The sequence below is a fragment of the Mytilus californianus genome, unplaced genomic scaffold (genome assembly GCF_021869535.1).
Source record: "Mytilus californianus isolate M0D057914Y unplaced genomic scaffold, xbMytCali1.0.p SCAF_13, whole genome shotgun sequence".
NCBI classification, from domain to species: Eukaryota; Metazoa; Mollusca; class Bivalvia; order Mytilida; family Mytilidae; genus Mytilus; species Mytilus californianus.
In genome coordinates this window covers 36,900,789-36,927,509 of record NW_026262615.1, presented here as the reverse complement: position 1 = coordinate 36,927,509, position 26,721 = coordinate 36,900,789, and the positions used below count along the sequence as shown (strand labels likewise).

The window sequence follows — 26,721 nt, the reverse complement described above, 5'->3', positions numbered from 1 at the left end:
TTGTTTAATACAAAGGTAGCTGATTTACTCTTGATATCTTGGTTCTTTAAAAAAAAAAAGGCCAACATGATATAGCAGAGTGCTGAAAGTGGCACACACAATCAATCAGTTATTTTCAAATTACCTATCATTAATCAGTTTTGGCAAAAAAAGTATATAGGCTATACCATACTGAAACATAAATGTGATAAAAGAATATACAATTCAAGAAAGAGAGGTGCACCACCAGAAAATAGAAACTGCCATTTTTCTTTTAATTTCATCGGATCTCAGATCTCAAAATTTTAACTCTTACCAGAATTTATTCTATATTACAGTATAACTCGGAAGTTTCTAAATGGAACTCGAGCTTTAAATAGAACTCTTACTCGAATTAACATTCGAACAAAAAATCAAACTGGAACTTTAATTCTAAATTTAGCTGGAACTCGAACTCTTATTCTACATCAAACGTTATCCACACTCTCATTTGTCATCTGATAAAAAAATTCGTAAGGGTTCCACGGAACCCAGTGTCTCCCCTACTTTTGCTGTTAATCGCAGGCTCAACAAAAATGAGGAAAAAGATCAATAAAAATATTCCTCTCGATACTATCTTTTGATTGTAAGAAGCTTCTGTCCAAGTTTGGTATAAATCTAGGATAGTTTATGGATCTAATAAATGTTTTAAAAACTTTAACTGCATACTGTATGTAATGTTAACTGCAAGAAAAACTAAGTCCATTTATAAGTAAAATACGGATAAACAGGTACAAAATTTTGACAAAATTTCCTTCGAGATACAAGCTTTCGATCATAAACAAGCTTCTGTCCAAGTTTGGTACATATCCAGGATAGTTTAAGAAAGTTATTGAAATCTTAAAAAACTTTAACCACAGAGTGAATGTATTGTTTCCTGGCAGAAAAACTAAGTCAATTTATAAGTAAAATACGGAAAAATAGATTTTTTTTTTGCAAAATTTACTTCTGGATACTATCTTATCATCATGAACAAGCTTCTGACCAAGTTTGGTACAAATCCATGATAGTTTACAGGAATTTTATTTTTACAAAATTTACTTCTGGATACTATCTTATGATCATAAACAAGCTTCTGTCCAAGTTTGTTAGAAATCCAGGATAGTTTAAGAAAGTTATTAAAACTTCAAAAACTTTAACCACAGAGTGAATATTTGTGGCCGCCGCCGCCGCCGCCGCCGACGACGACGACGGAATGTAGGATCGCTATGTCTCGCTTTTTCGACTAAAGCTCGAGTTAGATAAAATATATCGACATGTCCACAGAAACACGGATAGATGTAGCAGAACAAGAAAAAAAACTCGATCCGTTTATTGCAAATTAAAAGATTTTTTTAAATACATATCAACTGGGAACATTATATGTTACTGATTTCAATATGGCGATGTGTATTTTATTGTCAATTAACTCTAAATTATCAGATGCATTGTATTTCTCATAACATACCAACGTTGAGCGATTAATCGAACGGTAATAAAATATACGTAATACATACAGTTTCTTAATACACAGGCGATGAACATTGAACATATTATGTACAATGAACATGAAACGATGTATGAAAAATGGGTGTGGGATGATAGAACTCAGAAAAAAATTTGGTTTCCACAGTTCGAATAAATTATGAAGCGTTGTGTAATTACGGAACCAATTTTAAATTCATACCGAAAATAGGTTTCTTTTAACGTGCTGAGTTTGTGGCATTTTTAACACGGCATTTCAGGTTTTATCTTCCCGGTGCGAATAGACAAGCTAGTGAAATTATGGTAACGAAATTATTCTGCCTGCAGTCTGAAAGGAACGTGTTACTTTTCAGCCCGGATACCCTCAGTCTTCCGAGGTAGAAGATTCTTTATCTGGAAGCCGAAAATTATTTCTATAATACGGCATGAGGCAAACATTCGTTTTTCCATACAACAAATCGCGGCAATTAAAAAAATGAGATGACTTCAACTTTGACAATTACTTTATAATAAACTCTTATTGTATCTATGTTTAACGATTCGATAGATTGATAAAGATATCAATGACTAATCAAAATACCTTAAAAAATGTTCAAAAATGATATTATATTTTGTAGTGAAAAGGTTTAATTCAACCCAAGCGTTGCAAGAAATGCTGTTATGCCAGCAACGTCGTTCTATAGCGTTAAAAGGTTATAGTTCCCGCCAAAATTCAATAATAAAGATTATTTCCGTTTTAGCGGATTTAAAACATCGGTGACCCCCCTTTTTTATTTATGCTTTTAAAGTCTTCCCTGAAGCTGCAACTTATGCAGAAGTTTGAAGGGAAAAACATTAGTAGATTTTTTTTATTTCAAGAAAAATTTATTATAAATAGCAATTAAAAATGGCGGGAAATATTCAAAGGCCTTCAAAAATAAGGAAACCGAGACAAATAAAAGTTCATAAGGTACAAGTTACATTTGACTGTTTTTGTTATTCCAGTTAAACATGGTTTTTCAATAAGTTTGTCTTTTTTTAACAATTTATAGCGGTATCTCTATATTTCGTTATAACGCGATTCTTTAAGTTTTGATGATGGCATATCTCGTAAACAACATCGGTGACCCCAATTTTTTTTTCGCCCAAAATATCTTAATAAGTATGATCTGTTTACATGTAAAATTTCAATGAAATATTATTAGTAGTATAAATAGTGTGATTTCCCTTTAAGGTCACTGCATATGATTTAACAGTTGGCAAAAAAAGAGTACTGGAAGTTCGTAATTAAATGGGAGTTTATTTCTGAACAGTTTTATATGCGCAGGTTGCATCTGAAAAAAAAACAATGGTTCCAAAAAGTCTTAGCCAGTGTGATATTCTTTTCAATCCCGTTTGTTTATCTCTCTAGACACGTTTTCTAAAGGCGATGAAGGAAATCATTGGGTGAGCAAATGCAATCACATTGATATATGAATACAAGTACCATACGTGTGTTTGATATGGATTTCATTTACTGAAATTAACTAGTACATTGATAGTTCTATGTCCTATTCAATATGATAAGGAAGAAAACATTTACCTCTAGGAGTGGGGGTGAAGATTTGTAAAATGAACGAAATATATTTGCACGAAGAATAAAAAAAACTTACGTTTTAAAAGATCTGACAAAACAAAAAAAAACAATATATGTTGTGAATGGCAACACGTGTTATAAAATGTCACATGAAAGTGACTATACTGAAGAAATAAAAGATTGGCAACTAGTTGGAGTAGATACACAGACTGAAATATAACTTTTATCATATGCTCATTTGGACGATTCGTGACTCATCACTACGTTAATGCTTGATACCAAAATCAGCCTGGGATTTAGTGGTCATGGAAAGGGTATATCTATGATTTTTTTATCACATCGTAATTAAATACCATTATAGTCACTTAAGCTCCCTTTTGTTTTAACCCTGGATCTGCCTCTGCATATAGTTAAAAGTACATTGAAGTCAAAAGATTAAAAATAAATATACAACCAAATATAAGACACAGTAAGAAAAGAACATTCGAAGGGAGCTTCATTTGATTCTAGAGATGGGTATTAAAATTGATTGTCCCTCCTTTAGAATAATTCTTTGCACCAATGACTAGAATAGTTACAGAATTTTGGTTATAGATCTATTACACGTGTGAGTTTAGGCACACTTGTTTTATTTTAACAACGTGGTTCTGTCGAATTCCTTTTCTATTTCAATAATTTATTATAGTATTATTTTTATTAATTTAATCATGTATTGGGATTATCATTCAAAAGTGTTAAAAGCAACTCGAATTCAAAAATGATCTGGAACTACATGTGTTATTAGTTTTCTTTTCAGAAAAATGGAAAATCCTTACTGTCAGCAAACTTCAACATTGTTCAATGACAAGTGGAATAGTCTCAACAACAAAAATAATGATTTAGCAATCAATATGCAATTGATAGTAGTAATTTTGTCATAACAAAAAAAAATTGTATTTCTTTATTTCTTTATTTAATTTGTATTCCTTAAAATATATCACTCAGATATATATACTGCTGAAAAATAGGAATAATAATCACCATTTATTTTTTGTGAACCATAGCTTTTCACAGAAACATTATCTCCTTTTTCAAGTTCTAGCACAGGGTTTGCAGTTTCAGATGCGCCATGGAGACTTGGACCATACAAGCTCAAGATTTTAATTTCATTTTTAGTAATGTAAAAAATTCCATCACGTAACATGACTGTCGCAGAGATTTGATATAATCCTTTCTTTTTTGCTGTAAATATTCCTGTCTTCGGATTATATCCTCCACCACGGTTCAAAATTACTGTGTCAAATGTAATTGCAGCACCATTAGAAAGACTTAAATGACTTTTCAGTGTTGCTGTAAAAGCTGGCCTGTCTTTTTCATCACTTACACCTATGAATAATTAAAATTGTTGTTAATTTTGAAATATGGAATAAAGTTTTAATTGAAAAAACTTTAACTTCTATGAATAAAATTATGTGCTCTGACAGTACTAGCCCTGTTCAAAAGCATTTTATGCATTGGTTACTAGAAATAGAAGTTGCTTTAAGTGGTAATTGGAAACGAGACGAATAAATGCAAATAACAATGAAATTTCGTGAAATTGAGAACAGTTACAACTATTTTGTAAAATCTGTGATGTGATTGCCACAGTTTAATATTTCACAATGACTGTTGGTGATAAAGAGCTTGACATATATAATGTATATACTTCTGAATATTTAATTATTGAACACTGTATGTTGCTCTCGATCATTTGATTATTTTTGTCATTGTTGCTGTAAAATTTAAGTGTAACCCATATCACATTTGATTTATCATAAACATTCAAACTTGACAAAAATAAGTAGGAAAAGCTTTAATTTCTAAAAAAAACACCATTATTTTCGTACGCTAAACCAACCGTTCTGTTCAGATAAATGTTTTACTTGAAAATTAATAGAATAATAAAAAACCACAAAAGATTTGGATATCTTTCAATCATATATAAACAAAGATCACATCAAATATCAATGATCAAATCCTGAAACAAATTAAGAGAGGTAAATCCAAAAGGGTTCAAAACAATATTTCATAAAAATACAAAAATATGTTTGATAGAAGATAGTGTTATTTAAAATAATGTCCATGTCTCAAGAAAACTAATTTCATTTCAGGATGCCACCCATGCACTTTTGCCAAAAAATGGAACAAAAATCCAGAGTGTATTGTGGTCATTCTGTGGCACCTTGTTTTTATTTCAAATCACTGTAGCTACCATACATGAAGGAGTGGTGGACAGTGATAAGGAAACCTTATAATGAAGGTCGGAAAGAAAGCGGGAGTCAGGGGTGGGAAATGGGGAAGATGGGGAATAAAAATATATGTATTCTGGTAAGCTATTTGATAGATTTTTGTCAAGGGAGAGTATTGGGCGGGAAAGGGAGAAGAATAGATATTTGGGAATCAAGGAACTCCCTGTCCATGCACTTCATGTCGGAGTGATAGATAGAAGTCATCTGCAATAATATACATATATTAATTGATTAAACTAAACCTTAATGTCTTTGAAGCTCCTTCTGATAATTTGAAAAATAATACTGACGTTATGTTCTTAGCGTTGACTCTCATTCAGAATTAATTTAAATAAAAGTATGTGAAACATGTACTATTTACCCATTGTTTGAGATCCACATTTAATGGGAATCATCATATTCCGTAAGTTGTGAACTATCTTCCTTTCTGAAAATGAGAGACAAATACACTTGAGTTATGTTGAAGATATAATACCACCCTCCACAGCATTTTGTTGTTTTGGGCTTGATTGGATGGAGTTCAAAATCAGTTTATATTCTTGTGATGTAGGACATGCGGGTGGGTGTGTACCTTCCGTTATGGAGTTGTTTTAAGATTTTGCCATTTTGAAATTTTGAATTTCCGTATATTTCCATGTTCTGTATATAACATTTTCCTTAGTATAGATAACAGTGTCTATATCATTTTCCTTAGTATAGATAGCAATCTCCCCAACTCCAATTTTAATAAATTGTTGAGTTGATAGCTGATTACCATTCAGTGACCACTAGATTTTGCCATTTATTATTTGTTTTCTGTTTTATATGACATACTTTCCACATGCTTTTTCCTCAGCATTGCATTTTTTTTTTTTTTTTTGTAAATAGAACTAACCATCCTATTCATATGTCTATGTAAAATGTTGCCAATATAAAGATAAGAAGATGTGGTTTGATTGCCAATGAGACAACTCTCCACAAGATTTAAAACATTATCGTCATATCACAACTTCATAAAACATATTTAAAAAAGTCTAATAAAAACACAAAACTGAAGGCAAAATCTTGAAAGGAGAAGTCCTTAAAGACTAGCAAATCTAACGTTGTAAACCAACGGAAAGAGTAGAAAACACTGTCATATTTCAGACCTGATAAATGCATTTTCCGAAGAAAATGGTGGGTAAAACCTTGAATTTAGATTTGAATTGACCAGAAACTTTCACTGTAGCTTAAGGTTGGCTAGCTTTATCCGGATATGAACATATATATATATATAAATATATATATATATATATATATAACGTTAACTACAAGACAATGACAAAAAATATAATAATTAAAGCATGCATCGTTTTCCCCAGGATGTTTTTTTCTTTATTTTTTTAATAAGCATACTAAGCCGTTGCATTTGGTTGTATATTATAAATGATATTACCCTTTAATTGAATGAATTTAGTAATTAGTAAGATTTTGAAAATTCTTTGGTAAACAGTATTGTAAATATGATATATCGACCAATGACACAGTACATAAGTAATTTTTTAAGGGTATGTCTTCACTTTCGGCTCAAAATAATTCATAATGTGATAAGTTTGTAGTTTTTCATTATAGGTTGCACTGTGTAAATACAGCTATTTCTCAAACCACACCTCTTTTGGGGAGGTATAGAATATTCATAGATAATTAATTTTGTTTACGTACTGGTTCCCAGTTATGATCTCTATGTTTCATCTCTTAGAGACATAACTTGGGAATGTTACCAGTAAATATACATATGCATATTGTTTATATTGAAATCTGTGGTAATCCTACAGTCAAGGTAGGTGTAGTTAAGAATTTAGTGTTAGTTTAAACTCTTAGAAGTTCGGGGCATATAAACGTTGAAAATATGCCGCACAGCCCTATATTTTGACCTTTGAAAAAAAAAGTAGTGCATATGATCTTTCCATTCTAGGATATAATTTTTTTCAAAACTTCATAGTAAAAGTGGTACAGTTTTAGCCGTAAAAGGAGTTCCTATGGGAAATTGCATTGTCCATATTTACAGAAATGCAACCTATATTGGGTGAAAAAAAAGAACATACAGAATTTAACCAAGTTTGGTTTATCTCACAGATTTTAATAAAATTAACTCAAATATGACGTTTTATAAATATTTCATGAAGATTGAGAAAATCCTGGGCCTTAACTATGATGACTCAGCATAAATTCACAGTTTACAGTATGCATAGTTTACTTATAGCCCTGAATGCAAAATAAATTCATAAAATATGCATAATTGTAAGTGAAATTGTTTAGAAGTGCTTATTTTTACTCTTCGCAGTCATTGAAACTCATAGATCCTTCCTGAATATTATTGGTGGGGTGTTTTTGTCCTGTCGATAACCCAAAAGTAAGCCGTAACACCTAAATCTGCTTTTTTGTCACCGCGGCATAAAAAATACAAGCTAGAAATACTAAAATATCTCAAAAAAACTTACAATAGTTTGTTCTATCCTGAATATGTACTAAATACCCCATATTGCTAGAAACAGCAGAATAATTTAGGAAATTTGAGGCCCCAGGGGCAAAAAACAGAGAAAATTGCCTACCCCCTGGGTCATAAAACAAATAATTTAACTTGTAAATGCTATGATTTTATAATTGTAAAGGTTTTTATATAGAAAACAATAACTGTGCTTGGAAGTTATGCAAAAATCCGATGTTAGCAGTCATTTCTATAAAACTTTAAGTGAATTTATACATCAGACTGGTATCTGCATACATACAACTATTGCAAATATGGATTTATTTTAACACTTCTAGTTCATATATTAGCTAAATTATGTCAGATATATACTTAGAGATGATACCGTTGAGACAAGAATTCTAAACTGACTACTTGAGGCAGAAATTATGAACTTTCATTGATAAATAGGCATACAGTAAGATGTGGACTGGAGACAGAAGCAGGATTGGATAATTTATATAATCTTGAATGTTGGAATGATTGACTGCTAAACATTACATTTACAGTATTCTGAAATGCTTTCAATTTGTTATCAGAACAGTTTTAAACAGGTTCTAGGCATTTCATGTCAGAAAACATGCAAATAGGGTAAGCTGGCAATAATTAAAGACTTGTTTTCAAATTCTTTAAAAAACTGAAACAGGGGAGGGGGTATACAATGTGCAGTAAAAGAAAACTTAGAGTGTATGCAGTGATTTCTTTAAGGCTGTAATTCTGATAAATAAGTATTAATGTGAGAAAAAGTGTTTTTGAGAGTTTTCTATTTGAATAAATGTTTGTATAGGTTGCACTTTGTAAATACAGCTATTTCTCAAACCACACCTCTTTTGGCGAGGTATAGAATATTCATAGATAATTATTTTGTTTACGTACTGGTTCCCAGTTATGAGTTCTATGTTTCATCTCTTAGAGACATAACTTGGGAATGTTACCAGTAAATATACATATGCATATTGTTTATATTGAAATCTGTGGTAATCCTACAGTCAAGGTAGGTGTAGTTAAGAAATTTAGTGTTAGTTTAAACTCTTAGAAGTTCGGGGCATATAAACGTTGAAAATATGCCGCACAGCCCTATATTTTGACCTTTGAAAAAAATAGTAGTGCATATGATCTTTCCATTCTAGGATATAATTTTTTTTCAAAACTTCATAGTAAAAGTTGTACAGTTTTAGCCGTAAAAGGAGTTCCTATGGGAAATTGCATTGTCCATATTTACAGAAATGCAACCTATAGTGTTCAATAATATAACCTAATCATTCATACATATTTTTTCATTTTTTTTTTATTGGTCGCTTTGGTGCAAGTTATATCAAGTCTTATCAAATAGATTCTTCTTATTTTAACTTATTACAAAACATTGTTCATTTCTAAAGGCCTCACAATGACATGTAGTTGTTTACATTTTACCTTGCTCATTGGTCCGAAGCGCTTTTCTCGATTTATCTTAATCAAGGACTCTCAAACAAAAACAATTTAAGCCAAGAGTATATCTTTGAAAGAAGAAATATTCAAACTAAGAGGTATCTCAAAAGACTATCCGAATCCATCTTTGCTAAAATCTGCTCCATGGAGTTAGAACTTTTTTATAATAATTTCTGAATTTTAGTAAGCCATGTCCATATCGAAAGTGCTGTAAATTCAGAAAATTTTACGATATTTTTATTACTGCAAAAATAAAGATTGGTACTTTATGTTTTGTATGCAGCATTTCTTGAAATTGCAATAATTAATTTTTATTTGTTTCCATTGTTAGATGATAAATGCAAACATAGTTTTTTTTTTTTTTTAATTAACAGTAAACATCTTGATCCAGGTGATTTTATCTATACGGTTAACACACTATCGATTTTAGTTTCAACAATAACTAGTACTACATTGTACTACTAAAGATGAATTAAAACCAATCTTAACAATTTCAAGATAATTGGATAAGATTGCTTGATTTTGCTGTAAATATCAACACTTACCAAGTGTAGTGCATGATTCAGCTTTCACTTCATCATGTAGCATTAGAGTCAACACCATGCAGATACTAAATATAGTTACTTGTAAATTCATCATGTTGTTTACATACAGCTGTGTCAAAGGAACTGTAAAGTGAACCAGTTCTTCTGGAATTTTGATAAATGTTTCCTTCATCATCGATTTATAATGATGATATTGCGTGTTTTTTGCATAAACATACGTTACACAATCTAAAATATGTATTTATTTACTTGTTACATGGAAATATGAAATGATAGTTTAATCATGTTAATGGAAAATAAATGATTTTTATGCACATTTTATACTTTTAAACAGACTTCTTCAAATATATTTTTTCGGAAACTGCAGACGTTCAAAAGATTAATTGTGTTTCTTAACAACTCAAAATTCTAATTTATTGAATTATACCATACAGTTTTGACCACCAGTTGCAACCAAAAATTCCAGCATAATTTCAGTTGTAGAATGTCAAAAATGAAATCTTTTGCTTAAATGATCTACGGGATGAAGATCTTTGTATTCAACTGTCAATGCTGATGAAATGTACTATGACATTATCCTATTGATAGCCTTTGACTAATCATGTTAATTAAATTGCTCATTAACTTTTTTTAAATAATCATCCCTCGATATTTTTTATTCAGTAGGTTTTTGAACAGATATATCATGTTATGGAGGGGTATTTACGAAAAATACCAGTCAAGGGACTGTGAAATTTCTCGAGCCGCTAGGCGAGGGAAATTTTGTCCCAAGACTGGTATATACACAACGCATTCTTCAATATACGATCACGAGATTGGTGCCGTGTAGTTGTGTTGATGACATTTTTGTTTACAGTTTTTGGATTACCTCTATCAATCAATATTGCTAAATCATGTTGCCTTAATAATAATAAATTGAAGAAAAAAAAATTTAACTAATACGTCATCGTATCATATTTTGTGTTTAAATACTTGTGTCTTATTTGATAAGTACTTTATTTGTAATGTTATTCATGATTGTCGTTTATTATAATTGTGTACACTCTTTATAGTCGATAATATTCACTATTTCTACTCGACCATGTTAAAATTCTGTCATATTGATCAGTTATCCTTTCATCATTTTGTTTTTATTATCAAATTTCAATATTTTGTTTTATCATCAGATTTTGGTATTTTGAAATATATATTTTTAACTAACATATTATCTTATCATATTTTGTGTTTCATAATTGTGTCTTATTTGATACGCACCTTATTTTTAATGTAATTCATGATTGTTGTTTATTATAATTGTGTACACTCCTTACAGTCGATACTATTCTACTCGAACATGTTAAAATTCTGTCATATTGATTAGTAATCCTTTCATTATTTTGTTTTTATTATCAAATTTCAATATTTTGAAATATATATTTTAACTAACACGTCATTGTATCATAATTTGTTTGGAATTTATTGTGTCTTATTTAATACGCAATTTATTTTAAATGTACGTCATGATTATTGTTGACTATAAATGTGTATACTTCCTCTATTCGATATTATTCCCTATCTCTACTCGACTATGTTAAAATCCTCTCGTGTTGAGTAATTATCATTTAATTCGTTCATTCTTCTTTTCTGGTATCCTATTTTTAACATTTTTGAAATATATTTTCATTTTCTTTGGAAAATGCCTGTACCTTATCAAAAATATAACCGTTGTTTTTCACTCGTCTGTTGATTGACAACATTTGATTTTGTCAGTTTTTATGGACTTCCCCTTTTTGAATTCCCCTAAGAGTTCCATATTTTTGTTATACGTTTTTCAACGAACACGTGATCGTCTCTTATTTTGTGCTTAAATACTTGTGGCTTATTTAATACGCATTTTATTTTATATGTTCTTCCTAATTGGTGTTTACAATTCATTTAATGCTCGTTTGCTACACTTGATTTTATACACAAGCCATGGAGTGTTGTGATCCAACTCCAATGAGCATTAAAGGTAAATTCAATATTAACTTTTAGAACTACATATGTCTAAAACAAAAGTCCGGACTACAATCGGAGTATACAAATACCTTAAATATATGAAAAACCAATGTTCGAAAATAATCCACTCATCATTATGTGGAACATTCGTATTTTGTGATGTATGTGACAATCAAACTCTTTCCCGATTTAGTTGTAATTAAAATAATATATTTGCAACAGTTGTGTGAATAATTACATTACATGTATGTTCCATTATAATACGTTATTTTGATTGGGTAACAGCAATCTCGCGTCATTCTGAAATTCACCTTCATTTCAAAATGAAATGTAACATTGAATGCTGACACGAGCTTCCACAATAAAGTGCACATGTAAATAAAAGATTCACTTGATAGAAATCGTGTTTTTATGATCTCAGCAAAAAAATGTAATTATAAGTATTGAAAGCTTCTTTTAGTAATTTTATAGGGATCGTGCGCACATTTTTAGAATGAAGCGCTTCCGCGCTTCATACAAAATGTACTTCGGTCAACGCTTTTGCACCCCAATAATTTTACAAAAAGAAGCATTCAATTCTTAAATAAATATCATTTCTTTTAGGAATATTTACAAGATATTTAAAAAGTTACGTATTGAAATAATACATTTAATAAACGAAGAATCATGTAACGATTATACACAATAAACAATAAACCGTAAATACAAAACACGAAATGTTATAGAGTGCATTTAATTAATCGTTGAGGATCGGTGAAAAATTACTCTGTCGGAAATATCACCCTGTTATCACGACACATTAGACTATATGCACCGCCTTATAATTTCGGTTGTACATTCAACTCTGTTACTTCATCCATATAAATTATTATAATTGGCGGAGGGACATACTTCTGAATAGGGAGGTGGGAGGCAATGTAAAACAAAAGTTAAGGATCAAAAGATATAAAATGTACAACGTGTATAATATAATATATATATATTATATATTAGAGTTAAGATGGATTCAAAAATTGCCTTTTCTACCCTAAATATGTCTATTCCTCATGCTTAACTTATAGACAGAGAAAAATAATTTGTGCAATTTTGCTTCATAAAACTACCAACGTAGATACAAATTACTTTATGGGAACGAGTATATTATATTTTGTAAAAAAATAACACTGACTCTAACGAGAACTGACGTGATATCTGATTTTTTAAATTGATATCATAGCTTTTACATTATGTGGACAATCGGCTTCAAACTTCATCAACTTGAAGGTAAAAAAAACATGTTCATGACTCCAAAAAAAAACAAATTATCAATAAATAGGTAGGTCTTTTAATTGGGGTCAATCCGAATACAGAACGGAAAATTAGGACTGCCACTGGAAAATGAGGGTATATTGGATAGGGACAGAAAATTAGATAATAAATTTGAAATGCCGTATGTTGAACTGTCACCATGAATAAAATGGGAGGAAAAGTCAAGCCATGTGGCGAAAGAAAAACAATAGTAACAACCAACTATCCAAACATGCCAATAAAAAATCGAAAACCGGATGTTTACGCTGTTGTTAGCACATAAATCAAAGAAAAGCGGGAGATATCAAAGAGATTTTTCATCTCACAAATCGAAGGCAAACTGACAACGCCATGGCAAAAACGTAACTCGACGACGAAATGACAAAACAAAAGTCTTCAAAACACGACATGGACAACAACACACTGAGCAACATAAACCCCACCAAAAACCGCGGGTGGTGTCATGTCGCCCAGAAGGGTACCTACTCCACTCTTGTTCATGTAAGTACAAATTCTGTGAAGAGTTTCATTCAATGACATAATATTCAAGGAAAAGAGATGGTGGGTGGTAAATGGTACAAACAAGATACGAAAATTGCTAACCTATAACTTATATTTTTTTATTATAGAGCCAACAAGTAGAGTAATGAAGACTGGTTACCTAACTATTTATGAGCGTATGTTAAATAAGTAGTTAATGTTACGCGAACTGACAACGTTTACAAACCGTTGAACAATGTCATTGAAGATTAATAATATGATTAAATATCATGCCATGGGGTTTCATTTTAACTGTCCACAATTGAGTGAAAATTAGTTAAAATTTAGAAAGTCAACTACTGTGTACGTGAAGTGACGTCAAAACACTGCATTATGACGTCATATTACTCAAAATGTTTTCCGTCCTGAAAGTAGATATGTTGAACTAAAAAAATAAGTCATTCACATAGTAACAAGAAGACTTTAAAATTTTAGGACATTAAGGATAATATGAGTCTTTATAGCACCCTACTCCTTTCCTTGGAGATCGATGTCTTGTGAATTAAATGAACACTAGTCAATTGAAACTCAATCAGTCATACTGAGAAAATAAGTGGTCAAACATTAAACCTCATTTTCTTGCTCAATTTTGAGTAGATCATAAACGTATAATTGTAAACTTGTATTTAAACAATACATGATGATAACAAAAGAGTAAGACGAAACCAAGGAGCAATAAAAAACATTAAACCAAAAGGGACAACATTACAAATTTAAGTTCACAATGAACTCATCATAGATACCAGTTTTAATTGAGAGCCACACGTGCGTTTTGTCATGCAACTAAAGACTCATCAGTGACGCTCAAATCAATTAATTTCAACAGTACAGAGAAACACAATATTTAACAAAACCTCACATAAAAAACATCATCGAAAAGGTAAGCAGTGTTTGCTCCAGTTTTACATCTATCTTCATACATTTTAGATTACATAAATAAATTTGACTAAAAGATACCCTTTCAAAGTATCTGAGATGGGTCATAGTTTTGTTTTAAAGGGGTTCTTTTAGGTTTTGTTTAAGTTTCCGGTGTTGTTTTGGGCCGCCTTGCTTAAAATTGTGTGTTTAATATCTACCGATATAATTCTTGTTTATCCTATGTCTTGAAATTTGTTTTTCACTTTAGTTTCACATATCGTTATAAGATTATGATGATTTTCACTATCTGTTGACCATCCCGGAGCATCTGAGATCAACCTCCCAATTTTTTGTTGATCCAATGGCCTTAAGTCTTTATAGTTTTTTTTAAACGGTGATTGTTTTTGTTTTTATTATTTCATGAATGTTTCATAACTGTTTTGTTATAAGTACTTGAATCGGTGTTTATGCATCCAACCATTTTATCAGCGTCATGTTGAGCCATCCCTATAAACAATCCTTTAGTTTAAGAGGATTACACAATTAGAAAAGCATAACCAAAAATGCAAACATATACATAATATATTTCGAATATTCAAACTGAAAATAAATTGTAATGCTTTTTCCTTTTGTTTTTTTGCATCTCAAATAAAAGTTCCGTAACTGACGAAAGATATCAGAATCGTATATGCAAAGGTTGAATCACAATATAACAAAAACATGGCGCAGACATGCTAAAGAAAGCATTTTCAATTCGTTTCTGTAGACGCCCGTCTTATCTATATATTTTGGTATTATACAGGAGGATTTTTCTGCAACGGATGGAAAGACCGTTATTTTAAGTTATATGGCGACAGCAGTCTTTTGTGGTACCATGGAAACGACGATGAGCACCACAAAGGTGGTATAAGGCTCAAGGTTATTTTCCTTTACTATTGTATGGATATCCTTTTCCAATTATGAAACATCACATACAGTTGTGTTTATGTATCTAAACTTATCAGTCAAATGTAAAACTTATTTATACTCACTTTTGTTTCGAATCAATAGAAGGGATAAATTTTAAGATGTGGTATGAGATTTTGTGATTTTTGGAATTTTATCTTTAAACCTACATGTATTACACGGGATGGTTTGATAATTTATTTTGAAATATTTGTGTGTTATTACACATAAACTAGTATTTGTAATGTACGTACTTCACGATCATGATAATTGTTGTTTACAGTTTTTATCGATTGACTGATACACCGGATTTTATAAAACAAAAAGCAACATGGATTGCTGTGGGCCAAATTCAATACGCATCAAAAGTTAGTTATTAACCTTAAGAATTGCACGTTCTTGAAAACAAATACTGGGTTTGCCAGTCAAAGTAAACATATAATATTATACACTAAAATATTAGGTTTACAAAATATATATTACACGATTTAAATAATCAAACCACTAAGAAAGGGTGCGGATGGGGTTTACAGAATAGAGATAAATAGACTAAATGGACAGTCCATAAAGCAGGCAGCAATCATAAATCTGATGGTTAATTACCTGGCCGTAACTCCACAACAAATAAAATAAATACCGACAGTAGCTTTCCATTACGAATCCTAACAACAGCAAACAGTTTTAAGTAAATTGTTCCTCGCACACTCGAGTAAGTACGTGATATGTGACGATGAACTTAATTCTATGTTTTCTTTTAAATTCTAAAAATTTATGATACGATACATGTGTGTGTGTGGTACACAGCTATTTATGCATATGAACTTTTTAAGTACCTTAACAATGTTTAACTTTCAAATATTGAAAATTTATAATGACTTTTTAGTACTTCGAAAGCATTATACAATTGTATTACCATGCTATCGCACTTTGTACTATACTTGCATGGCAAGTTGTAAGTAAATTCTATCATTTGCTTTCATTAAAAGTGTAACTTTTAAACGAATATTTGTTCAGTAAACTTTTATAACATTATAGCAACAAAAGGTAATATATGTTTATTTTTACTTTCATAGTACTACAATACGGAGGTACAAAACTAGATCTTTGCATTAATTGTTCATTTAAACTGTATTTTATTGTTTGAGAATAACTGATTAGTCATTTTAATACAAAGCCCACATCGACTGACAAGTCTTGGATATTTTAGGTTAGTTTGTACACATGTTACAGTACCTCTGATAAATTGCAGATCGTTTTGTTACCCTGTACAACATGTACAAAACTGAAAAGCTCATTTTGCGATGTTTAGAGCATTTAATAAGTAGAATGAATTAACTTGATCTTTATTTTCAATTTTCAAATTCTTCTTCTTTACTTTACCCATCGAATATTGCTAACCTAGATATATATTTATGTATACTGTATTATAGAGCCAACATGATGAGTAGTGAAGACTGGTTACTAAACGATTTATGAACGTAGGTTTAATTAGAAATTATTATAGTTTTGCTATATCACATGAAAAACACCACTTATATATTCAGTGCGTTTACTAATATCATATGATTAAATTTCATGTATGTTTCATTAGATTCCGTAAAATCGTTTGTTTGACAACAATCGCAAGACACTTCAATATCATATTTTATTGAAGAATAACTGTAATATTTTTGTCTGTCTATGAAGACACAATCCCAAAAATGTTTTTCAAAACAAAAAGACTTTCAGCCAATCAGAAGACATTCAAAATTAAATAATTTTTGTGTAAAAAAAACCAGCTTTAACCTCGGGTTAGATATTAATCTTAATTTCATGGTTGTAGCATTAGTATGTAAAGTATAAACATCAAATTCTTCTTCTATGGAATTAGAATGCATTATTTTGTATATACAATTTAGTTTAACACTAGGAGTTGTAATTTCGATAACGTTTGAACTGTCCACAATTGATTTGCAGGTTCCACGAAAATCGATTTTATAGGGTATAAATGAGAATTGGTAGTCAAATAGCAAAATGACAATACTCGTTCATTATAAGTTGGAGAGTGTTGTCATATTATAAACTTATTCACATTGTATCTTTAAAAATCATAATATTTACAAAAAAATAAGAAAATACACAATGGAGGGCGATACAGGCCACGCTCATTGTTACTCATAACAAAGAAATGGTAAGGAGAAAAAAGGACAAACATCAGTCTACAAAAACTTCACACATGACAAACATATTGACAAACAAAACTGTTCGCTCTAAAGATTAAGCAGTTCTTGCTTCACTTTTGACATCCGTCAAGATACAAACAAAATCGTAACAACCAGTTGTACTTAAAAGAAAATAAAAACATGACGATATCTTTTTTTACATTGATATTTTATTATGTTTGTCTACAAAACACTCATTATTGATGCTCGATTCATTAAGTTAAACGCCACAAAAAGCACAAAGTTGAAGAGCGTTGAGAACCAAAAATTCGAAAAAGCCTCGTATAGTTTATTAATCTTTGTCGGAGGAAAATTATAAAAGGTCTAATCATAGCAATAGAAGAGGAACAATTCAAATATAACGGATTAGAAATACATATTGCCTGTTCAGATGCTCCTTTAACATATATGCTGTTTTAACTTCTACAGAAGGTTGCTTTTTCAACGGATGGAAGTCACGATATTTTGTGTTATATGACGACAGTAGTCTCTTGTGGTACCAGGACCGCGACTATTACCACCATAAAGGTGGTATTAAACTCAAGGTATTCATTTTGAATTAGACACATAGAACGTTTTGTCAGATCACCTTTTGAACCTTTAAAAAGTGTTAAAAATAACGTTATTCAGATGCGTAGAGGCCATATGGGTGTCCTTGATTGAATCATAACCGCTCGGTCTCTGGTATGTCTCGGATGTCAGTATGTATATTTGTTAATTGTTTTATATGTGTATTACAACCTTTTACATTCAGAAGTTACATTTTGTAGTATATAATTGGACAATCAAATCCCCAGTGTTCATATTTAATTAACACCACAGGGAGGTAGGTAATTTTAGCATCTTTGTTGTAGCATATATGGGGATATTTAATTCTAGTGGTGCAATAAAATATTTTTGAAGGCTTCAAAAAATGAAAACAACACTTCATTAATGTTATTCTAAAGCGCTTTCCTTGATTTACCTTTACAAGTAACGTTTAAACTCGAATATTCAAAAGTGTTGAAAAACCGAAACTGTTGAAGTTCACAGTTCAAATTACTACAGCCTGATTTCTGAAAATAAACACCATCAGGCTGATAAAACCCTTCATAACTAAATATAATCGGAAAATTTTGAAATATAGTTTTTATCTTACAAATTTGTTATTGACAAACTATACAAATATACGGATGTAAAAGAGGGCGAAAGATACCAGAGGGACATTCAAACGCATAAATCGAAACTAAATTGACAACTCCATGGCTAAAACAAGTCAACAAGACAAACACACAACATAGAAAAATAAAGATTAAGCAACACGAACCTCACCAAAAACTGTGGGTGATCTCAGGTGTTCGGAAGGGTAAGCAAATCCTGCTTCATATGTGGCACCCGTCGTGTAAAGGATATCCTCATTTTACTAACTCATTAAATGAGAATCAAAACCCATAACAAGATATTATACCACAACACGTTATTATCAAACATCTTATATTATCAAAATTTGTTAATCATAGATGGGAAATTCGAACTCCTTTCAAACACTCCGGAAGACTAACTTAAACCTGTGCTCAAATGAGTCTGTCTAACTTGCATATACTTTCCGTGGTATCATGGGTAAAAATGTATTTTAGTTTAGTATTATGAAAAATCTTTCATGCGTTAAGTGTGAATGCTGAATTTGTTTGTTTCTATTCATGATGAACTATGTACTAGTATATATTCTTTATTTTTTTATCCGAAATTGTATATTTGCACATTTTCTTATAGTCTTGAAGCATTTTTATCTGTGTCCAGAGATCTGCATTTATGTGTTCTCTATTTTTTCCATAATTCTTTATTTTGTTGCCCGATAGTGTCGATTTGCCCATTATTCTCTATTTTTAAATAAGTTTTGTCTGACCCTCATTTTCGGTGCTGTTTAAGCATGATATTTTCCCACTTGACAAGCACAGATTAACCAATCAACTGTTTTATTCTTTAATCATTTTATTTAGATGGTGGCTAATTTCATGGCAGTTGGACCAATGTGTCTTCATACAGCTGGATTTCCTCAACTTCCAAAAGGCAGACAGGTTATACATTTAATGGGTGTTCCAGACATCTTCAAAAAAGGAACGAAAAAAGAATATATCAAAATGAACTGGATCTTATTTACTGCAGATGATGAGGACATGATGTAAGTAAAAAGTAAAACCACAAAAACACTGAACTCCAAGGAAAACTCAAAACGAATGACAAAATCAAAAGCTCATACACATCAAACGAATAGACAACAACTGTCATAAAAATCAACATACCTATAACCTATAATTGAACATACTTGATTTTGTTTTGTTTTGTTGCCCGACTACGATATAAGGAAGCATTATGTTTTCGGCCAGTCCGTTCGTTTTTCTTGTATCAGGTTACGATTTTTGTTGAAGTTAGTTTCCCATTAAGTTGCGATCAAATTAACTGAAACTTAGTTCACCTGTAAGATGTGAATGTTTTGAAATATATACGAAACTAAAGCATTTCAACTTTGAGAAAGAGAAAACAAGTTGTTAAACATGGAACTGAAAATGTTTTAAGACGACAAACACGAAGGTCATAACATTGTTTGTATACGGTTCAATATTCAAGATTTTTTTCCAATCATGGGCCCTCAAAGAGCATACACACAAAATACAACAATTTTACAATGATAATCATGACAAATTATTATTTAAAGTAAATTGGTAGTTTACAAGTTTTTGTAATAAAATGAAGCAAACAAAATACATGTATTGTATAATAATTTCATGGAATATCAGATTTTTAATGTTAGCATACATTTGAATTGGAAGGTTTTCTGAAATAAAATCACTTATTTTCAATTTAATTTTTGATTATTTAACGTCATCATCGGTTGTTATATTATATATATATGCAACGGTAGCGTACTGATGTTAAAATCTCATAAATTGACTAAGCAGACACAAACTGAGGGCATTGCGAGAGAAATACAAATCAGACGAACATTCTGGTATCAAATCATCTCAAAACATGGAATCACTGCGCTGAGCCAAAGACAAACCGTATCGATCAACCAATAAGGGATGGCAACTGTAAAACAGATGTAGTGCCTAATTCAGGCAATCCCCCTCAAAACTATATTGCAGCAGTATTGTAAAAGGATCACACCCCTTTTAGGAAAGTCTGTATAATGTGAAAATTACCGTACCAGATGCGCATCTCGGCGCAGTCAGTATCTCTTCGGTGATGTTGAAAACCAACACTTAATATTTAATATGATTTACGCCGATTTTTGACAACTTATACTTGAAAATTATTAAACAATTTCATTAGAATACATGTAGCAAGATGCATATACATGCTAAATGCCAGATAGAATCTGGTGCTCAAACTGTGTAGCCACTGGACGTTAAGCAATCAACAATCAATCAATCAAACTGTATATTCTGTTTCTCTTTTATTGCTTACAGGGCTTGGCTGGAGGCTATCAAACCAACGGTAGGTACACATTAAATATGTGTTTCAAGGAATGAGCGTGATGTTTTATCGCAACATTCACGACTGCAAATATTAACCTTAATTTACAACAATGCGTAAGAGCATTTACAACAAAACAAATGATAGGTTAATTTAACTTGCTTTTTAATTTTTTGGTCATCGTCATCGTCATCATCATCATCTTCTTCTTAAACAATTTTACCCTGTCACTTTTTCGTAAATGATAAAATCGACCAACAAATGATTTAACCTTTCATATTGATTTTGTATAATTAAAGCTGCCGCCGCCTCCTGCTAGGCCTGAGCGTCCTCGTCATTTAAGCAATAGTCATCAGGCTGGACCAACTCCACCTACAAATGTTGTGCAATGTAAGTATCAAAAATAAAACCGAAGACACTAAAAATATCAGATATATATCAACGCAATTAAGCATTACTATGAATAAAATACTTTTATGCATTTACAAATGATAAAAATAAAATAAGAAATTCTTCATTTAACAAAACTATGTACAAAACCCGATGATAAATACGTTAAAGAAGAGCGAAAGATTCCAAAGGAAATGCCAATCTTAATTCTAGTTGAAAACAAAACTGCCATGACAGACAGTATAAAATCACAACACAGAAAACTAAAGACTGTCCAACATGAACCTCACTAAATCAACGGCTTGATATAACAATTTCTGAGGAACTGATCATTCATGCTAAGAGGAACAGAGGATCTTGTTAATTTGATAAATAATTTGATTTTAAATGTACAGTATTTGTTGAATGGAAGATGAATATTTATTATATATAAATTCAATTGACAGGATAATAAATTTACCAAGAACGATTATAATTGAATTGTCTTAGACATTTTCTTGAAAAATGAAATTGACATACAATTTTCTAATGCCTGTTGATCTGGAATTGACATTTACTATAAAGGCGATTTACCGATAATTGAATTGACGAGTTTTGTCATGAATATTACAGTTGATTTCAATGCGTTCCTTTGGTCGATATTGTCAAGCGGTTGATTTTGTCAGGGTTTTAAGACTCATTTGGTTTTGAATTTACAATAGATTTCGGTTTTATTGCTATTCGATTTTGCCACTTTTCCAAAGGTTTTTCAGAATTTGAATGTGAATTTAATTTTCTATAATCACTTTCGTCTTTTTGATATACCGACTTCTCGCATTTTAAAAACACACACATTCCTCAGTTTTGTCCATACTTTGAATGTGCTGCCACGTAATAATCATGTACACACAATGTGGATAGTACATTTCCCTGGTAGAAATATACATTTGATCATTACTGCAGGCAGGGTCATTCTGAGCGCGTCCACACACTGTTTTGTGAATTTAATCGGTAGTTATCTAGTTATCTTACTAATCTCTGCGTTATAAAACAATTGCGTAGGTACCATCACTCACCAAGTAAGAAACCAGGCTTTTGCGTTATGTTATGGGTTTTATTTTTTATTTTTTTTTTTTTTTTGATAAATTCTCCAAATTTCATGAAAAAATGTTTCTGAAGCTAAAGAACATTAGGTTGTCCACATTTAAAGTTAGAGGGAAATAAGAAAATCGACGATTCTAAGACATTTTTTGAACCAATGACCCCTTCATCCCTCTAAAGATAAATGGTCGGTGTCTCAATAGGTTTTGTGACAAATGACTGCTTTATTGAAAGAAAATAATAGTAATGTACTAAATGATGTACTGATGATATATTTCAGAGCAACCACAAGGGAAAAAACCGAAAAATACAGAGGGACGAAGCAACACAGACTTTACAACTGGTAAGAAAATAAACTAACACTTCAAACTGCTCAGAGTCTGAAAAGACCATATTTGTGCTCGACCAGTAAAATCAAGCACAGATTTTACTCGACTAGACTCGACATTGTCTCGACAGAACTTAACTGTATTCGACTTTGGTCTCGACTTTACTTAATAAGTCTGATACAGTACTTGATGATCTTGGTGTAGTCTGAAATGGTCTCGACCAAGGCTCGACCAGTCTGGACCTGGCTTGACCAGTGTTAACCTGGCTCCACCAGTCTCGACCTGTCTCTAATAGTCATGACCTTCAAATTTAGTCCTGACTGGTCTGAATCAGGTAAAAAAGTTGATTAAATTCAGATAGTCATCTTTACTTATTTCTATCACTTTTTCAGATCAACTTGGACTTTCATAAATCTCTACAGCTCTCAAATATGACAGCAATAAATCAAACTACCATACAACCTGGCATTCTGTAAGATCAAATTATGATTGAGAAAGCTGTAGATATTTATGAAAGTCCAAGTTGATTTGAAAAAGTAGAAATAAATAAAGAAGACTATCTGATTTTAATCAATTTTTTTTTACCTATTAATTAAATTCTTTAATTTCGCAGCAATGAACCGAACTACCAAATAAACTGGAATTTAGTTAGATCTATATTTAACTAATTTAGTTAGATGGGCTGATTCAGACCAGTCAAGACTAAATTTGAAGGTCACGACTAATCGAGACAGGTCTAGACAGGTCAAGACAGGTCGAAACTGGTCAAGACTAGTGGAGACTGAGTCGACACAGGTCGAGACTTATCGAGACTGGTCGAGCCTTGGTCGAGACCATTTCAGACTACACCAGGATCATCAAGTACTGAATCAGACATATTAAGTAAAGTAAAGTCGAGAACAGTTAAGTACAGTTAAGTGCTGGCGAGACAATGTCGAGACTAGTCAAGTAATATCTGTGCTTGATTGAGCACAAAATATGGCCTTTTCAGACTCTGAGCAGTTTGTAGTGTAATTGTATGAGTATCATATGACTGTTTGAAATTCAAGCAAGCTTTACATAAACATTTTCATCATTTAATTCATTATTTGTTGTTGATAGGGTTAGTTTTGCCTGGGTTTTTTATTGTTCTGTAGACATTCGTCTCCTTTTCTATACAAACAAGCATTTAAAAGCATACAATTATCCAATTTGTAATGAAATCAATTTTTAAAAAGAAAAGGTCGTCTTGAAAACACGACTCAGTTAACCTTGAAAACCGACTGAATTAACTTTCAGAACACCGAAGTTAACCTTGAAACACGACGAATTTAACCTTGAAAACAAGACTTCCTTACTAATTCAAAATACAAGAAAATTCAAATAAAATGCTGATGAAATATTGCCTTTTAAACGTTTTAGGGCATAAAAAGACACTTAGTTTAGCAATATAACATGTGTAACCCGAATAATTCAGAACTTTGAGGTGATGGTCTTGCCCACTCACGAGGTTAATGAAACCGTCGGATAGCAGCAAATGTATCTACTGCGTTATTCGGGTTGATAACAATATAAAAACATATCATAGGTATGAAAACAAATTATAGTGAACATTAGTTAAACAGTTTGAAAGTGACCTAATCCGATATATAATGGGGTAGTTATTTGTCATGTCTGTAAGGGCCACATTTGGTTCTCCGATTATTAATTTCAATGTTTAGGGATAAACAATGTTTAAAGATGATGAATTATTATGTGAGAAAGTTAAATAAGATAACTTTGTCAAAGATTTATTGTGAAGTGCTTTTTTTACAGCCTAGATAAGTAAAAGTTTTTTTTAAATTTGACAAAATAGTACTGATTTCAACCACTTTAAGGCCTGCCAATCATAGCGTGCAGGTGTCGACAAACTAAGTATTTATGTCAGATATGTGAAATGTCGATATAAAGATTATCTTAAAAGATCTTTTTTGTCGACCTTTAGATTGGATTAAACAATTAATTTCCCCATAGGCGACAATGATAGCCTTTTTCGAGATAAAGACTTTAACTTTGATTTTTTAACGAAACCTTGCTAGAATTAAAGAAAAGTTGTTCGGACAGTATTTTTTGGTCCAAAAAATATAGGTTCGCGTTGCTTTTTCTTAACGTGATTTGTACTTATCTCCCATGCCTATCAATTTCGCACTTAAAAATACGTGTCTCATCCTAGCGTTGAAAAGACATCTCCTTTCCGTTAGGGCTAAGGAAAATAATTTATTTGGCCTTTAGTATAATGCAGAATGCAGGAAGTCTCTATTAATGAGAAATAACAGGCCCACATATCAACCAATCAGGATTAGCCATACTCTTAATTCTGAATACCATATTATCTTCATAAAATGGCTGCGCCCATACAATCTAATGGTTTATTGTAACCTTTCTGCTCTATGTATTTGTCCAAGAAATCGATGGAAATGTATTCATTTTCCTTATTTTTTCATGTTTGCTATTTGTGACGTCAGTAATAGAGCGCTAATTTTCAACAAAAAAACAAAAAGTCATTGTATTAGCTATGATTTGTTGTAATATTCGTTAATTAATCATAATTTCAAATGTTAACGAGAAATAGTGGTCATTTTAGGGTTTTTTCGAACCTACTCCTTTACTCTCACCCCAAATGAAATTTACTGAAACCGTATATATCGTATTCGTTCACTAGCACACTGTGTAAAGAATTTATCTTACCGACTATCGTAATATGTAGAATTTAAACAAGTCACACAGGAAATTGATCAAGTCTTCAATATTTAGAACTAATTGCTTTGGTCTATACAAAAACAAAACAAAATATTAATAACAATGTGTTATCCTTAAATGTGATTTCTGCATTAATTTTTAATCATTTAACATCAATTCCCCCATCCAAGCGAAAAGTTTTGATTTTTTATATCCAATACAAAAATATACAGGGTCTCCATGAGTTTGCTTTCAACCAATGATGTTCCTAGAAATATATCAGAAGTACGACAAACCGTCATACTGTATTTTTTAGGTGTAATCATTGGAGGAGCCATAGGCTATGGGCTTGGTGGTTATGGACCAGGTTGGGGGTGGGGTTGGGGATGGGGATGGGGACCAACCCCCTACGGTGGATTCTGGGGAAGTTGGAGTGACATTGGTGACGGTGGAAGCGTGGACATCGATCATATTGACTACGATTGTGGTAATGATAATAATAACGGGTATGATACACACGATACTGGTGACTTCGAAGCTGGTAATGATGGTGCTGGAGGAGACTTTGGTGATAGTGGCGTTGGGGGTGGAGGTTGTGGCGGTGGTGATGGTGGTGGTGGTAAAGGGGGCGTCGATGGTGGATGTGGGGGTGGGGGTGGAGGATGTGGTGGTGGTACGTGGGGGCGGGGGTTGTGGTGGCGGCGGTGGATGTGGTGGTGATTAAAGTCATAAATATTGAAAATTTATGAAAATCTCGAAATTGTAGAACTTCCAATTGCTTCATTTATTTCATGGAAAAGTAATTTGAAAGGAATAATTATATTAATGTGGGCCAATGATTTCTTGTCCGTGCTTGCAGTTTTATTCTTCTTTATTTGTCTTTTATCATCTTTAAGAGAAAAACTGGAAATTGTAGAACATATTTTTAACTTAATTGTTCCCAATAAAGTTTATTTAAAACTTATATATATAATAATGTTGGACAATAATTCCTTGTCCTTACTTGCGGTTCTACTCTACTGTCATTGTTCGTTTGACATTTTCAAGAGAAAACAAGTTTTTCTTGTAAACTTTGGACACAGCAGTATCAAACTAATCGACTTACTGGTGATTTGTCTCTGAAACTTTTCGTAATTGGTGTTATTATGAAAAATTGTATGCATTACCTTTGTTAATTGTATGATATATGTGATATATCA

General features: G+C 31.6%; 3 protein-coding genes across 5 annotated transcripts in view; 2 read left to right on the top strand and 1 right to left on the bottom strand.

The window, feature by feature from the left end:
- Positions 1 to 3,981: 3,981 nt before the first annotated feature.
- Positions 3,982 to 9,980, bottom strand: LOC127723593 (collagen alpha-2(VIII) chain-like). Its single transcript, XM_052230283.1, has 3 exons — positions 9,763 to 9,980; positions 5,666 to 5,731; positions 3,982 to 4,402 (listed from the first exon to the last, which is right to left on the bottom strand). The coding sequence occupies exons 1-3, from the start codon at positions 9,935 to 9,937 to the stop codon at positions 4,014 to 4,016; spliced, it is 630 nt and encodes a 209-aa protein (XP_052086243.1). The 5' UTR covers positions 9,938 to 9,980; the 3' UTR covers positions 3,982 to 4,013.
- A 1,626-nt stretch (positions 9,981 to 11,606) lies between these two features.
- LOC127723588 (uncharacterized) overlaps positions 11,607 to 26,721 on the top strand; it is a 60,756-nt gene continuing 45,641 nt past the window's right edge. Inside the window, exons 1-3 of one of the 3 annotated variants that reach the window (XM_052230263.1) lie at positions 11,607 to 11,752; positions 13,656 to 13,703; positions 15,227 to 15,342. In XM_052230263.1, coding sequence (XP_052086223.1) covers positions 11,716 to 11,752; positions 13,656 to 13,703; positions 15,227 to 15,342 — 201 coding nt within the window. In that variant the 5' untranslated portion in view covers positions 11,607 to 11,715. Of the gene's footprint in view, positions 11,753 to 13,655; positions 13,704 to 15,226; positions 15,343 to 15,652; positions 15,738 to 26,721 lie in introns of those variants that run through there. The other 2 variants (XM_052230262.1, XM_052230261.1) reach the window with 2 other exon arrangements.
- Positions 16,470 to 26,144, top strand: LOC127723594 (uncharacterized). The gene is made up of 7 exons (XM_052230284.1): positions 16,470 to 16,847; positions 18,000 to 18,098; positions 19,550 to 19,731; positions 21,020 to 21,047; positions 21,326 to 21,416; positions 22,777 to 22,839; positions 25,839 to 26,144. Coding segments are annotated over exons 1-6 (408 nt in total). The 5' UTR covers positions 16,470 to 16,841; the 3' UTR covers positions 22,779 to 22,839; positions 25,839 to 26,144.